Source organism: Onthophagus taurus, chromosome 3, assembly GCF_036711975.1.
Source record: "Onthophagus taurus isolate NC chromosome 3, IU_Otau_3.0, whole genome shotgun sequence".
In the NCBI taxonomy this organism is placed as follows: domain Eukaryota; kingdom Metazoa; phylum Arthropoda; class Insecta; order Coleoptera; family Scarabaeidae; genus Onthophagus; species Onthophagus taurus.
This window is the reverse complement of record NC_091968.1, coordinates 1,504,245-1,519,667: the sequence shown is the minus strand read 5'-3', so window position 1 is coordinate 1,519,667 and position 15,423 is coordinate 1,504,245. Positions and strand designations below refer to the sequence as shown.

Below are 15,423 nucleotides of genomic sequence, written 5' to 3'. Positions count from 1 at the left end.
AATTTGCAGAGTGATATAAGTATTCATTTGTTGTTGGTTTGTCTGGCGTACATTAATTCCTACACCACCCATTCGATACATAAACCTGGATTTAAGTTAACTTTTGGATCTTTGAAAGCATAGCAACATATGTCCAGCCTTGTCTTAATATATTATACGTCCTACCCTTATAAATTCTACTAACAGGTCGAATACTCTTCCAATCGTCGCCTGAAGTAGTAATTGTTGTTCTAAGAGACACTAACGCGTCTCGGGATATATTCATCGACCAATTTGAACCACCGCACCGGTACTATTCATTTCGGAATTTGATATATCGGAAGTTGATGTATTGGCTTTTTGATTAACATTATGAAATTTTCGTAGCATGTCTTGTATTTCGGGATCATTTCGAGAGATGTACAAATACATGTGTTTAGCTGATATTTTGTTATCCATTTTTATAACTGCCTCATTCTAAACATTATATGCTAACGATTTTAATTTTCCGGCGTTATCAAAAAACATTAGCTTTTTTATCGAATTAAAAATCATTTCAACAGAAAATTTAGCTACACGCGGCATTTGAAACTTCTTCCGACACCCGACCTGAAACCCAAAATTAATCAACAAAGTGTTTAATCAAACAGTATAATAAAAAAGACGAAAGTGGAATAAAAAATACGAGAGTAAAATAAAAAAGAATAATATTCAGATAAAGACTTGTTTGCAAAGAAGTATTATAAATACGACCTATCATAGCACATCTAAGAATTAACTTTAATAACGTTTCACAGCGAAGATTATCGACGGAGGTGATATAATGACGAATCTGACAAAAAGTGAAAAGCAAAGCGAAAATACCTGGTAGTATATTAATAGGATAAAAAAGAATAAGTCCACGATGATTTTTTATTATTTTTCTAATTTCTGTACAACAATGTTTCGCTTTTTCTAAAAGCGTCTTCAGGTACGACTAGAATAATATGGAAGATAGTTATTACTAGTTGACGGGTTTTTTGTTGGTGATATAAAATTAAAAATTATAAAAAGATCTTACCGTCAAAAACTAAGAATGATGAACACGTAAAAAAATTTCTCTTACAAAAACTACGACGGACCGATGATTAAAAATATAATTTTGGATTAAAGAATTAAGTGAAGTTTTTGAAAACGGCGTGGGTTTACCATGTCAGGTTAAAAACTCCAACGTCGGGTGATAAGTTAAAAAATGTTTTTTGAAATGCTGAAGGCAGGCGTAAAAAACTGTAAAAGCTGAAGGCGTGTTATAAAAAAGGGAAGTATATTGTCTTGTGCACAAGACGTGTTTGTGTGGGTAAGTCTAGTCGATATAAATCATCAAAACATTAAACGGTACATACCAGGCCACACCGGCTAGAGTTGAGAACGGTTACGACCCAAACGTCAATTTAGTCTTATGTACTTGAAAAGTATGGGAACCACCGAGACCGAGACCCGGGGCATCCCCTAATATTAAAAAAAAAAGCTGTGTTTTGGAAACTGTTGGAGCATAAACGATATCGAAGGCGGTACAAACGATTCTCCATCGACCGTTTTGCAATATCTGTATTAATAACGGAGATACACACTTTCAGCGATATTCTGATAAATCAAAAAATCGCTGTATTTTGGAATCGGATGAGGTACAAACGAAATCGAAAGTGGTACAAACGGGTAAAAACGATTCTCTTTCGAACTCCATAGACCGTTTTGTGATATCTATATTAATAACGGAGACACACGCTTTCAGCGGTATTCTGAAAAAGTAAAAAATCGCTGTATTTTGGAACCGTAAAATGAGTTCATCAATAAATGATTGATATTTGCAACTTATCAGCCTATTTAATTGAAGTGTTGATTAAAAATAGAGGTGTTGGAGAAATTTCATCGAATAAATTCTTCGTTTCCGTTTCATTTGAGTGAATTTTCGGTTAAAAATGATTAAAGTTTCATCATGTTTTCGAAGTTGAATTTTACTTTTATTTGATGTTTCATCCATTTAAGTTGTTACTTCGTATTCATCTTTATTTTGAATCAAAGTTTCGGTTATAAATTGAGTTTGTTGTGTTGTTGAAGGTTTTTCTAATAAAGTTTTTTGGGTTGATAAAGTTTCAACTATTAATTGAGTTGTATTTTCAACATTATCAATTAAATCGATCATTTCGACTTTATCCACTGATTTAAGAGACTTTTCTGTTATAAATTGAGGTTTCATAAAATCATGAAATCCCCAATACTAATAATAAATGCGAATTTATTTTCAAGACATTGCAAGGTTTAAATATTGATGCAAAAATATGTGGACATCTTTATCAAAGTCCCTTACAAAAAGAACTAATTTATAAACAAAATGAATTGTGTTTGGTACAAATAAACTAAGAAAAAAATTACACATTCTTATTTTTTAAATCATTTTATTGTCAAAAAACCTAATTTTCCACTTTATTTAAGAGGAATAAATCGCGAGCTGTGAGTAGCACCAATACCTGGCCTACCGTGCTTAACAGGTTTGTATGTTAAAGAAAATTCCCCAAGATAATGTCCAATCATCTCAGGCTTAATTTCAACTTGATTAAAAGTCTTTCCGTTGTAAACACCAACAATTGACCCAACCATTTCCGGGACGATAATCATATTACGAAGATGCGTTTTCACAATTTCCGGTTTTTCATTTGGTGGGGCTTCTTTTTTAGCTTTACGGAGTTTCTTCACCAAAGCCATTGGTTTGCGTTTTAAACCCCTGTTAAAACGCCTACGTGCCCTCGCATGCATAAGTTCCATCAATTGCTCATTTGGCATATCGAGAAGTTGATCCAAATCGACTCCGCGGAAGGTAAACTTCCTGAAAGTCCTCTTTTTCTTGGGCTCTTCAGCCTGATTAAAAAAATTGAGGTTAGGTCACATTTGACGTCAAAATTTTTAATGATTATTTTATGAAATAATTGTTTATGGGGGTTTAATAGTACTTACTTTATCTGCCATTATGGTTTTTATTAATCGATGGTGTTGGAAAACCAAAGAAATCTATAGATTTAAAATCTACAAATGTCACAAACACTACGGTTTGTTGAGAAAGGAAGTTAGCTGTAATAATAACCAAGGGTACCAACATCAATTTAAATCAAGTCGTTTTCCAAATGCGATTTTTATTTTGTATTAATTAGATCTTTTAATTAATTCATTAAAGTATTTATTAAATAAAATTATTAAGTTTTATTTTCATTTTAATGTTTACTAATATAAGTGTTACCTAAGTTTAGTGATTTCATTGTTGTTACGTTTTTACTGATTTGTTTGGATCTGTTAGGTTATGTTAATAGTTTGCCAACAAATAAAGCATTCCCGGTCGATTATTCTTGAAATTACATCCAATCTAAGCGTTTCTTAACGAAAAATGGCTGGGAGACGACGACCCCATGAAGATGACGACGGCTACGGTAAGATAATCATTTTAAAATAACTCCCCCAACAAAATTTCTCAACATAACCTTATCCTTAATTTAATAGTTTTTGATACTGATTTCGTTTTAACTAATAGATCGAGCATATAGAAAGCGAAGGAAAGTGTCTGAAAATCAAGAAATTGAAGACCGTTTGGAAAGTTTAATTCTCCGTGTTGGTGAAAAAAGTAGTTCATCTTTAGAATCAAATTTAGAGGGTTTAGCTAGCGTTTTAGAAGCTGATTTGGGGACGTTTCGCCAAAAAATTTTAAGAATTCTAACTGATTGCGCGATTCGTATGCCAGAAAAATGTACGATTTATACAACGTTAGTTGGGTTATTAAACGCAAAAAATTATAATTTTGGAGGAGAATTCGTTGAGTTTATGGTACGCACTTTTAAAGATAGTTTAAAAGCTTGTAAATGGGATGGGGCTCGTTACGCTTTAAGATTCTTAGCGGATTTGGTGAATTGTCATGTTTTATCAGCAAATTCTTTATTACAACTGTTAGATAATATGATAGATGCTGCAAATGAAGATAATGTACCTCAAGTTCGACGTGATTGGTATGTTTTTGCGATATTAAGCACATTACCTTGGGTTGGAAGAGAATTATACGAGAAAAAAGAAAGTGCTTTAGAACGCCTATTAGTTCAGATTGAAGTTTTTTTGAATAAACGCACCAAAAAACATCATGCAGCCCTCAAAGTTTGGACAGCTGATGTTCCCCATCCACAAGAAGAGTACTTAGATTGCTTATGGTCGCAAATACGGAAATTAAGGGCTGATAATTGGGCTGAAAAACATATTCCTCGACCGTATTTAGCATTTGATTCAATATTATGTGAAGCCCTTCAACATAGTTTACCAGCAATTTTACCCCCACCTCATCATGAATCTTACACTTACCCAATGCCGTGGGTTGTGTTTCGTATGTTCGATTACACCGATTGCCCAGAAGGCCCCATTTTGCCCGGAGCACACTCAATCGAACGATTTTTAATTGAAGAGCACCTTCATTCAATCATTGAAATGTACCATTTAGAACGCAAAGAATGCGCAGCTCATCTCTTAAACTTCCCATACAAATCAAAAATTCCCCTCGAATATTGTATTGTTGAGGTTATGTTTGCAGAATTATTTAACATGCCGGCCCCTCGTTATTTAGATATCGCTTATGGCGCCATTTTAATCGAACTTTGTAAACTACAACCATCCACGATGCCCCAAGTTTTAGCCCAAGCGACTGAAATATTATTTTTGAGAATTGATACAATGAATGTATCTTGTTTTGATCGGTTTGTAACGTGGTTTTCGTACCATTTGAGTAACTTTCAATTTCGATGGTCGTGGGATGATTGGGATTCTTGTTTGGATTTGGATGCGGAACATCCGAAACCGAAATTTGTACGGGAGGTGATGTTGAAGAGTTTGAGGTTATCGTATTATCAACGGTTGAGGGAGATTCTTCCCGATACGTTTGCAAGATTCGTTCCGGTCAAACCAGAGGCGGATTATAAATACGCTAAAGAAGCTGCAGGTAAGAATAAATTAAAAAACTGTTGATTTATTTTGAAAGTTTGATGTTTGAATTTGTCAATAGATGGCGTTAAGATACCGACTTAACGCCATCTATTATTGGCACCATTAGATATGTTTCCTTTTCATCAGTCTATTAAAGAAAAATACCCTAATCTAATACTCTACAGGTAATTTTATTTGTTAAAAGTCCATTTTGGACACAAAATTAAAAGCAAATTTAAAAAATTTACCTTAACGTTTTTCAAAATATTACCTTTTACTGTTTTATCTTTTCGAACGTAATCTGGTGTTAAAGTAAGGGTGCGTTTACGTTGGAGCTGCGATAAACAATACTAGCAAAATAACGAAATTGTTGTCATAGTTTTATATGCAAGTGTTTATATTGGAGCGACGAATTGTCACAAGCTTGACAGCCGACTAACGATAAGAGCGAGGCTAATTGTATTCCCTATTTTCTTTTCTATTATCAGGTGTGGTCGGCATGGATATCGACTGTTTAATTAGTGAAATTTTTGTTAGATCCCCTTGTGGGACCAAAAAGATAAAAATTACCACAACAGATTTGTTCTGACAAATCGTTTTCAATTCATTTTGCGCAGCTCTTATCCTTGCTCTCATTATTGTTCTTATCGTTTATCGCAGCTCTCGTTCCAATATAAACACCTGCATATAAAACTATGACAACAATTTCGTTGTTTTGGTAGTATCGTCGCTATTATCGTTTATTGCAGCTCCAACGTAAACAACACCCTTAGGCGTAGGAATTAATACAAAATCTTGGGATGATTCATTTCTTAATTGATACACATTTAGTTAAATCAAAAATACTTTATTTTTCATAATTTAACACCTACTTTTTTTCAACAAGAGAAACATAAAAAGTAATCTATCAGAATATTATTTTTCTGAAGACACCTTCCGTGATGTGTATGTTCTTTGACATTTTTGACACTTGAGTCCAAGATTACTACCATATACAGTATGACCCATTTCACAGCGGAGCACCCTCGTAAAATCTGTATTTATTACCCGATTTCGACAAATTTGTTTTTGAATTGTAGAGCGTAAGAAACTGTACCTTAGGTCAAAGAGTCATATTTTTTTTGAAAATTCCAAGGACTACTATTTCACTTTTTAGGTGCAAAAAATGAAGAAATCATATTAGGAAATTTTTTACAAAAAATCTGAGTACACCATTGCATTCAGCGCCGTTTGAAATGCGCATGTACCAAATTTCATCAAAAATGGTTACAAATTAACATCGTTCAGATAATTGAAAAATATAATTGTATTATTGTCTGGATTTTATTAACTTTTTTGTTATGGTTTACTAGATCAGATCAAATAAATTCATAAAAAATGATATTTTTCAATTATCTGCAACGGTTTTATTTTAACCATTTTTGATGAAACTTGGTATATGCCCATTTCAAAAGGCGCTTAATGCATTGGTGTACTCAGATTTTTTCTAAAAAATTTCCTAATATGATTTCTTCATTTTTAGCACTTAAAAAGTGAAAAAGTAGGCCTTGGCTTTTCTAAGAAAAACATGATTCATTGTCCGAAGATACAGTTTTTTATGGTCTACAATTCAAAAAAAAAATGTCGAAATCGGATAATAAATACAAATTTTACGAGGGTGCTCCTCTTTCAAATGGGTCACACTGTATGTATGTTCATTACGCATATACCGGGAATTTCATATAAATCGCAATATACATATGAATGCAGTAACCATAGTTATGAAACTACTGTGCACTTGCAGTATCACACATAAAATGCAACATAGCTTAATAATACAAAAGTTTTGTTTAGAAATCCTTATTCTGAGTTTTCGTCTTAACATGTTGACTGCCATGAGAAGCATAACTTGATGCACGGCAAAATTTCCACAAGCATGAGAAGCACCAGTTGATTCTCATGCCTATTTAATTTTAAAATTGTTCCGGCCAGAATGGATAGACTTTTAGTAACTATTGCGGCAGTCAACGTGTTAAGAGACGCACGGCTAAACTCGAATGTTTCTAGTTCTAGGTCTAGTGTTAGTTCTAGTTTTAATTCAATAAAAGTACATAACACCGTGGTATCTAATGCTAACTAGCGCTATCTAGCACTGTCACTAGAACTAACATTAGACCTAGAACTAGGAATATTAGGGTTTAGCCGTGCGTCTCTCAAGACGGCTATACCCAGATGATTCTAGTTCTAGGTCTAGTGTAGTAGTCCCTTTTTTAATGTCTTGTTGCCTTTTTTCTCCTTTTAAATGTTCTCCTTTTCTTGACAATTTTCTTAAAAGTTGAAAAAGTCACTACATAGGGCATTTTTTGAATGTTCCTTTTGTTTTGCCTTTCAGGCATTTTTGGTCGTTGTAAATAGTTACACAGTGTTTCAGAATTACCTTTAACCTCATTATTGTTTTCTTGAAACACCACATTTAAAATATCTACTTCTGAACATTGTTCTATTGGATCATTATTATCAGAAGGTTGGTTTTCATCGTTTAAAACAACATTATTTTGATTTACTGTAATTTGACTATTGCAATGACTTTTATGAAGTAAATTTTGGTCAGCATCGATAGTAATTTTAATCTAGGTCCATTTGACAATTAAAATAAGTCTCAGTAAGTAAATTTTGGTCTAATTCATTTTCACTATTAGAACGGTCTTCATTACACTCTATATTTGCTTCAAATTCTTTGTAAAGTCTTAGTAATATTTGGTAATATTGGTCATCGCGGGAATTAGTATATCGTTTTTCAATTTGTTAAATGTTTCGTTTCCTATAATTTCAACAAATCTTTTATAATCTAAATTAGTGCTGATGCTTTTAACATCTATTTGCACCGTTTCATCATCTGACGTTGTAGCTAATCGTTTACCTAAACATTTCGTAAAATCTTTGAAAAAAGCTCTGAACCCACTACAAACAGTGGTGTAGTTTAAAGAACAGAATTAATGCAAACTCCTTTTTGTTAACATGAGAAAATGGATGTCTTTGTCTAAACTGAAGCATCCCTCGTTTCCAATGTACCTTTAATGGCTTAAAATAGGACACGTTTGAAGGTTGCAGAATGTGTGTTGCATTTGTATACAATGCAATTAAAATGATTTGACTCTACGAAAAGTATAACGGGAAACGTAGTACCTTTCTTTTTCAAATATTTATAATATACATTGGAAATGTATTCGTAAAATAGTTCTGCCTTCATCCAGCCATTATCGGATATTCCAAGCAACAATTTCTGAAGGAATTGTTGTGGTCTTTTATAGGGATATACAACCATTGGAGGGGTAGTTTCTCAGTTTGCACCAAACGAGAACATAATTGCCAGTGCTTTGTTGCCTTTTGTACACATTAGAAAGCCCGTTTTGTCCCCATTAAATACTTTGTTTTCATCTTCTAAAATTTTCCACCCTTTTGCTTTTAAATACTGTTGAAAACCATTTTTTAACGTCTTGTTCGCTGACATTTCCACTTGATTTTGTTACCGGCTCTGCTGTTCTCAGAGTTAATTTTGGGTGATATAATAAACCTATGATCTCCGGGTAAATTTTGTTTGAAGGGATTGTCTCTTGGACGGTTATTTAAAAATTGTTGTACTGCGAGTTTTATGTCTATTTTTCGTTTAGCAAACCCTTTTTTTGCACATTCATTTACTCACAATTCTAATAAATTTTCTTCTTCATCTGAGAGTACTGTATTTGGGTCCTGGTCTAATTTTCTTCATTTTGTGCCCAACCTAAATTGAAGCGTAGCCCTAGGAACATTATACTTTTTCGCAGTTGTGCTTACAGCTGCACCATCATTTACTTTACTTAATGCTTTTTGCATAGCTTTTTCTTCATATTTTTTAGAATAACAAGTCACTCTCTTAACGTCGGGCATCTGGCAAAAAATATCATAATCGAACAATAAAAAATGTTTCCAATATTAACACTTAAAAAATTGTTTTAGAAGTTAGCCAGAAATAGGGCTTTTTACTACATTATTGAAGTTGTACTTATAACTTCTTCAAAGCTTACATTTTGTTATATTGGGTTTATTACCACTTTTAGAAGTTTTGTTCTGAAGTTTGTTAGATTTGTTGTGTAAATAATAATGTTTATAATAGAATTTAAAGGTTTATTTACAATCTTAAAACATTAACAATAAAATTGTTTTTGTTTACATTTAACTATACTAAATTAATTGTTTATTTATTAAATTTATTCCATTTTCGGCCGATTTCTAATTTTAACCAACTTCTTTTTCTTTTTTCTCGCAATTCTCTTCTTTCTGTCCAAATATTTAACTGCCCTCGCATTGTTTAACACCGATAGAACTAAATTATCCAAAACAGCCGAAACATCTTCAGTTGTAGCTTTAATTTTTAACTTTTCGTACACATTTATTAAATCCGTCGTTGTAATTATTCCTTCAGTTGTACTTTTATAATCATCAAATTCTGTTGTAATTGAAGTAGTTTTTAGTTCATCACATCCAGTTGTTGACGTTACATATTCAAACATTGTTGTAACTTCATTTACATCTTTAAATGGAACTTTTTCGGTTACACTTTTATGAGGAATATTAGTCGTTGTTTCAACTTCTAGTATATTTGGAATATCTTGGTCCATTTCTAAATTTGGTGCTGTCGACGCTTCATAAAAATCTGAAAAAATTATTTTTTGGGTTGGTTCAATTTCGATATTAATTCCTTCTTGCGTTGTTATATCCTTAAATTGAGTTATATTTTCATTATTTATTTTATTTTGTTGCTCCTTAATTTTATCTTTAATCCGTATTCTTTTATTATTCTCTTTCATAAATCGTTTTCGTTTTAATTTATTAAATAATTCATCAACATCCGAGTTTTGTTTTCTTCTCAAACTTTTCGTTGTCGATTTCTTGGTAGTTTTCGATGTTTTCCCAAAAATATCATCCAAAATTTCTTGACCGTCCTGTGTAAAAGGCACCGGAAGTGTTTGTGGAGTTGGCGCTTTAATTATTAACGGGTTTTTAACACTTTCCGGTTTTAAATAATTCTTTTCCGTTGTCGTTTCCACTTTATCAACAATAATCGTTTGATTTTTTGATGTTTTCAGATTACTTTTTATCTTATTAACAGTTGGTCTTTTCGGAATATTAAATTTTTTTCTTTTTGTCGTGGTAACAAAACTTTTTTCTGTAGTTGTCGTACTTTGTGTTTTTGCACTTCTTATCGTTGTTTTCAAAAAATTCTTTGTTGGTCGTGAAAATTTATATTTTTTCGTTCGTTTCGAAGAGAATGAAACAACTTTTTCGGTCGTTGTCGGTTTAAAAGATGGTTTTCTCGTTGGTTTAAAACGATTTTTAAGTATTAAAGGGGTTTCAGTTTTAATAATTGAAGTCGTAGCTTCTATTTGAGAAGTTGTTTTCGGGGATGTACCAAGAAACGTATCATTTTGATTATTTATCCAAGTAGTTTCATCCAAAATTTGGGTCGATAAATTTCCAATTAAGGATAAAGCTTCTCGATCATCTAAATTCATCACATTTGTAATTCCATTTTCAGTTGGAATTTCATCACGTAACGAAGTTTTTGTTATAAATTCCGATGTCGATTCAATTTTTTCGGTTGTCGTTTTTTCAATTGAAGTTGTAGTCAAATTTTCATCAAAGAAATTCTTCTTTTCTTCCGTTAAAAATGAAGGTTTCGTTGAAATTTCCTTCATAATTGAAGTTGTACTCCTAATTCCATCATTTAAATTCATCATATTCGATTCATCAATATTTCGAAATGAAGTTTTTGTTAAAAATTGATGTTTCAATGAAGTTTCTTTAGAAAAGGGTGAAGATCGATCCTGTTCATTCACCACTTCAGCTTTATTTTCATTATAATTCGAAGTTTTCGTTGAAGTTTCTTCTCTAATTGAAATAGTACTCCTAATTTCATCGTCTAAAAGCGAAGTTTGCGATTTATCACCATATTTAATTGAAGTTTTGGTCAAAAATAAAGGTGTTGATGAAGTTACTTTTTCAGTTGTGGTTGTACTTCCATTTTCATCGAATAATAATGGTGAAGATTCATCCTTTTCATTCATCAATTCAGTATTATTTTCATTATAATTCGTTAAAAATTTAGATTTCGTTGAAGTTTCTTGTATAATTGAAGTAGTACTCCTAATTTCATCATCTAAACTCGATATTTGCGACTCATCAGCATATTTAATTGAAGTTTTGATCAAAAATGGAGTTGTTGCAGAAGTTTCATCTAATAAATTCTTCGTTTCCGTTTCATTTTCATTATAGAGTGAATTTTCGGTTAAAAATGAAGTTTCATCATGTTTTCGAAGTTGAATTTCACTTTTATTTGTAGTTTCATCCATTAAACTTGTTACTTTGTCTTCATCTTTATTTGTAATTAAAGTTTCAAAGTTAATCAAAGTTTGTTGGGTTGTTGAAGCTTTTTCTAATAAAGTTTTTTGGGTTGGTAGCTTTTTAGATGAAGTTTCAACTACTAATTGAGTTGTATTTTCAATATTATCAATTAAATCGAGCATTTCGACTTTATCCACCGATTTAAGAGACTTTTCTATTATAAATTGAGGTTTCATGGAAGTTGTACTTCCCGCTTCATCATCATAATTCACCCCATTCATTTTATTTTCAGCTTGAATCTTAGTTTTAACTTGTATTGAGTTAATTAAAGGTTGTTTTGTTAAAGTTAAATTAATTTTAATCGGTTTCGGTGAAGTTTCCAAATCAATTTCTTTATATAATGATGTTGTTTTTTCTGTAATTTTAGTTTCAGAATCTAAATCAAATTGAGTTGAAGTTGAATAATCCCCAGATTCATCTAGAATCTTTATTGGAGTTGAAGTTTTTGATTTTTGATACTCCAAAGTTGGGGGAACCCAAAGCGGTCGAGTCATCTCTAAAAATCCGTCTTCATCGACATCTTTTTCGACACTTTTTAACATTTTATCTATCAACGAAGTAGATTTTGTTGTTTTTGAAGTTGGAGGTGAAAAAACTTTGTTGTAACTTTCTGTAGCTGTTGCAATGTAATCATTTCCTGGCGGAGTTTGTACTTGTTCGATTTCTTTTGGTCTCACAGTCGTCGGTTTTCTTTTCGTCTCGAAAATATCATAAAAATCTTCTTTCGTTGGCAACAATTTTTTCGTCGTCGACGGTTTTAAAGTTGTTGAAGTTGTTTTTGGTATTTCTGTTGTCGAAATTTTTAGTAAAAGAGTTGTTAAAGTTGTTGGAACTGTTTTAAAACTTGTTGGAGCTTTTAAAATTGTTGGAGTTGTTGACAACATCATTTGAGTTGATAAAACTGTTGGAATGGTTGTTAACATTCTTGGAGTTGTTGTTAACATTCTTGGAGTTGTTGTTAACATTCTTGGAGTTGTCGTTAAAACTCTTGGAGTTGTTGTTAAACTTCTTGGAGTTGTTGTTAAAACTCTTGAAGTTGTTGTTAAAACTCTTGATGTTGTTAAAACTCTTGGAGTTGTAGTTAAAATTCTTTCTGTTGAAGTTAACATTTTATTTTCCGTATCAATAGTAGGATGATTTTTTAAACTGTTCAATAACTTATTGTAAAGTTCAATTTCTTGGTGTAATTTCGATTTAACATCCGGCTTAACCGTTGTGGTGGTGTATCGTTCGTTCCTTTTCGTATAAAAATAAACGGACGTCGTCGAAGGATACGGAGGTAAATAATAACGATTATTACCATTTCTTGACTCTTTAATATCTTGGTTTAACAAGAAAACATGCCCGGGAATCTCATAATTAAATTCCCCATTACTTTTAACATAAACGCGATCTAAAATCGGCGAGATTTTATACTCAACTTCATATCTATAAAGAAAATACAAATATATTATTTTTTATTAATAAGAATTTATTTTTTACCTAAAATTATCTTCACTTCTTCTATGTCTTATTCTTTTAACACTCCATAACGTTAAAATATCCCCGTACTTCTTCCGTGGGATTTGAATTCGACAATTTTCGCAATCGTAGAGGTTTTTATCCCTCACGAAAATTAAATTACCATGGTTATGGTAGAGTTGACCCCTGGCTAACATCGAAATATCCCCGAATGGGACCGTGGGGACGTTATCGCCCAAAATTGGCGCCACGTGCAATTCGTTTTTTAACCCCGGCTCTAACCAACCCTCTTTTATAAACACCCTGTACGTTGCTTCTTTTAATCCGTTCTCCCAAGGTTGTGAAAATATTTGTTCCGTATCTCTTTTGTAAATGATATCTTCGTCTCGTGGGGTTATTATTGCTTGCGAAATGTCCGGTTTTAAAAAGAAAAGGACGAACTGAAATTTAAGAAGTCTCTTACTTATTAAATATTTCTACCCCCTTGGACTTTTCCATCCATGTTTTGATATTGTTGTAAAATTCAAATCATTTTTTTAATTTTTAAAGAAAATAACTAAACTATATAAAGAAATAATTCATTTTTTAGAAAGTTCTTTATTAAATTTTTATTTTTAAAGTGAAAAAATTGAATAAAAGGCGAGTTTCTCTTTTATGTTAAATACTTTTTTATATAACAAATCCATTAAAACAATCCTGCCTAATTTTATACTTACTGTTATAGTACAATAAATAATTAAAAAGCACCTCATCTTAAAATCATAACTTTTTCGAACTCGAAATTTTATGCTAAAAGAATTTTAAATTCTTCGAATTAAAACTTAATCAATGAAATGCACTTTGAATGTAGACATAAACTCGGGCAAAGCTCGCCGTCGAAACTTTCGCGGTGGACTCTGGTTTTTGTTAGGTTTACTGTTTGAGAGTTTGTGGTGATGCGCTCGGTTGAATCTTGACATTGTATGCGCAAGTTTTCTTTGGCAATTGTCTTTGACGAAACACCGACGTTAATCTGTAATGGGAATCTGGGAAAAAAGTGAAATTTTTTAAATAACATTCAACTGTAATTGTGTATAATTAACTAATTATAATTTTTTTGCAGCTGGTTTACCAGGAACTTCGGCTGCCCATCAACTGGTTATTTCAATCCGGCAAAAATGCACCCCAGAAGAAGTTTTGGGGGTTCTTAAAGATTTGCCAAACCCTCGATCTGAAGAAGAAGCCGACAGCCGATTCAACCCATTAAAAATCGACGTTTTCGTTCAAACTTTACTCAATTTAGGCTCGAAAAGTTTCTCGCATAGTTTTGCTGTAATTTCAAAATTCCACTATGTCTTCAAGGTAAAAATTTTAAATCTTTTCTCTTATTTTATTGTTATTCCTTTTTTAAATTAGATCTTAGCTGAATCAGAAGAGGCTCAAATTTGCGTATTAAAAAACATGTTCGAATTATGGCACAACCACCAACAAATGATGCTTGTTCTTGTCGATAAAATGTTAAAAACTCAAATTGTTGAGTGTTCGGCAGTCGCGAATTGGATTTTTTCGAAAGAGATGGGTGCCGAATTTACGAAAATGTATCTTTGGGAGATTTTACATTTAACGATTAAAAAAATGAATAAACACGTTATTAAATTGGGTGGTGAGTTATCGGAAGCAAGGGAGAAATTGGCTCACGCGGAGTCGAGTTCCAGTGAAAGTGAGGACGATGAGACCGCGTCGAAAGCGAAAAATGAAACCGATACGGAGAAACCAACCGAGGAAATGGTTGAAAGGATGGAGGAAAAATTAGAGGCGGCCCAAGCTGACCAAAAGAATTTATTTTTAATTATTTTCCAACGATTTATTATGATTTTATCGGAACATTTAGTAAGATGTGATACGGATGGGAGGGATTATAACACGCATTGGTATCGGTGGACCATTGGGAGGTTACAACAAGTATTTTTGGCGGTAAGATAACTTAATTTAACCTTAAACAAGATTTAATTTAATTTTTGTTTAATAGCATCACGAGCAAGTTCAGAAATACAGTTCAACATTAGAGACTTTGTTGTTTACTCAGGATCTTGATCCGCATATTCTCGAAATATTCCATCAGTTCGTTTCTTTACAAGGGTAAGGAAAAGGGGAGTGTTAAAAATGAAAAAAGTTGACTTTTATAATTAAAAAAGTTAGAGACGTTTATTTTATGATGTAAGGATGAGACAAAAAAAATAAGGAATTAAGGAATCGATTTTTGCTTTCCTTTAGATTTTATACGTAGTGTATATTGTGTTAAGATTTCTTTGACAATGATAGTATCTATATATATAATTTTCTTTTTTGGTTTTGAGATGACGTTCGTTAGTTCTAAATGATTGTGAGTTTGTGAACTGTTTATATTTTTGGCTATGCAATAAAAAATGGTTACATTCTCAAGGATAACTTTTATATCCTTCAAAATCCCTAATTTCCATCAAACTTCCTTTATAGATTTTTGATTAATTCGATAAAAAAATCTTTTTAATTATACTAATTTTAGAAGTTCATTTTTATTTGAAAAGCGACAATCGTTTCCGCCGAAAGATTTCATTA

The 15,423-nt window shown here is 32.1% G+C and overlaps 3 protein-coding genes across 3 annotated transcripts; 1 reads left to right on the top strand and 2 right to left on the bottom strand.

The window, feature by feature from the left end:
- Nucleotides 1–2,394: 2,394 nt before the first annotated feature.
- Nucleotides 2,395–3,088, bottom strand: LOC111417139 (ribosomal protein S15). Its single transcript, XM_023049330.2, has 2 exons — nucleotides 2,971–3,088; nucleotides 2,395–2,874 (listed from the first exon to the last, which is right to left on the bottom strand). The coding sequence occupies exons 1-2, from the start codon at nucleotides 2,980–2,982 to the stop codon at nucleotides 2,443–2,445; spliced, it is 444 nt and encodes a 147-aa protein (XP_022905098.2). The 5' UTR covers nucleotides 2,983–3,088; the 3' UTR covers nucleotides 2,395–2,442.
- Nucleotides 3,089–3,287: 199 nt separating this feature from the next.
- On the top strand, nucleotides 3,288–15,055 carry LOC111417129 (Nuclear cap-binding protein subunit 1). Its single transcript, XM_023049319.2, has 5 exons — nucleotides 3,288–3,437; nucleotides 3,539–4,981; nucleotides 13,949–14,187; nucleotides 14,242–14,799; nucleotides 14,855–15,055. The coding sequence occupies exons 1-5, from the start codon at nucleotides 3,395–3,397 to the stop codon at nucleotides 14,966–14,968; spliced, it is 2,397 nt and encodes a 798-aa protein (XP_022905087.1). The 5' UTR covers nucleotides 3,288–3,394; the 3' UTR covers nucleotides 14,969–15,055.
- On the bottom strand, nucleotides 8,710–13,741 carry LOC111417130 (mucin-2-like). Its single transcript, XM_071194951.1, has 4 exons — nucleotides 13,563–13,741; nucleotides 12,868–13,286; nucleotides 9,225–12,813; nucleotides 8,710–8,871 (listed from the first exon to the last, which is right to left on the bottom strand). Exons 1-4 carry the CDS (start codon nucleotides 13,596–13,598, stop codon nucleotides 8,710–8,712), a joined length of 4,206 nt encoding a protein of 1,401 aa, XP_071051052.1. The 5' UTR covers nucleotides 13,599–13,741.
- Nucleotides 15,056–15,423: the final 368 nt, after the last annotated feature.

Coding starts and splice junctions, on each gene's coding strand:
- LOC111417130 (XM_071194951.1), bottom strand. CDS start 13,598: ATGAGGTGCTTTTTAATTATTTATTGTACTATAACA. Junction 12,814..12,867: donor AGAAGTGAAGATAATTTTAG/GTAAAAAATAAA, acceptor TTTTCTTTATAG/ATATGAAGTTGAGTATAAAA. Junction 8,872..9,224: donor GAAAAAAGAAAAAGAAGTTG/GTTAAAATTAGA, acceptor ATTTTTTGCCAG/ATGCCCGACGTTAAGAGAGT.
- LOC111417129 (XM_023049319.2), top strand. CDS start 3,395: ATGGCTGGGAGACGACGACCCCATGAAGATGACGACGGCTACG. Junction 4,982..13,948: donor ATACGCTAAAGAAGCTGCAG/GTAAGAATAAAT, acceptor ATTTTTTTGCAG/CTGGTTTACCAGGAACTTCG. Junction 14,800..14,854: donor TACAACAAGTATTTTTGGCG/GTAAGATAACTT, acceptor TTTGTTTAATAG/CATCACGAGCAAGTTCAGAA.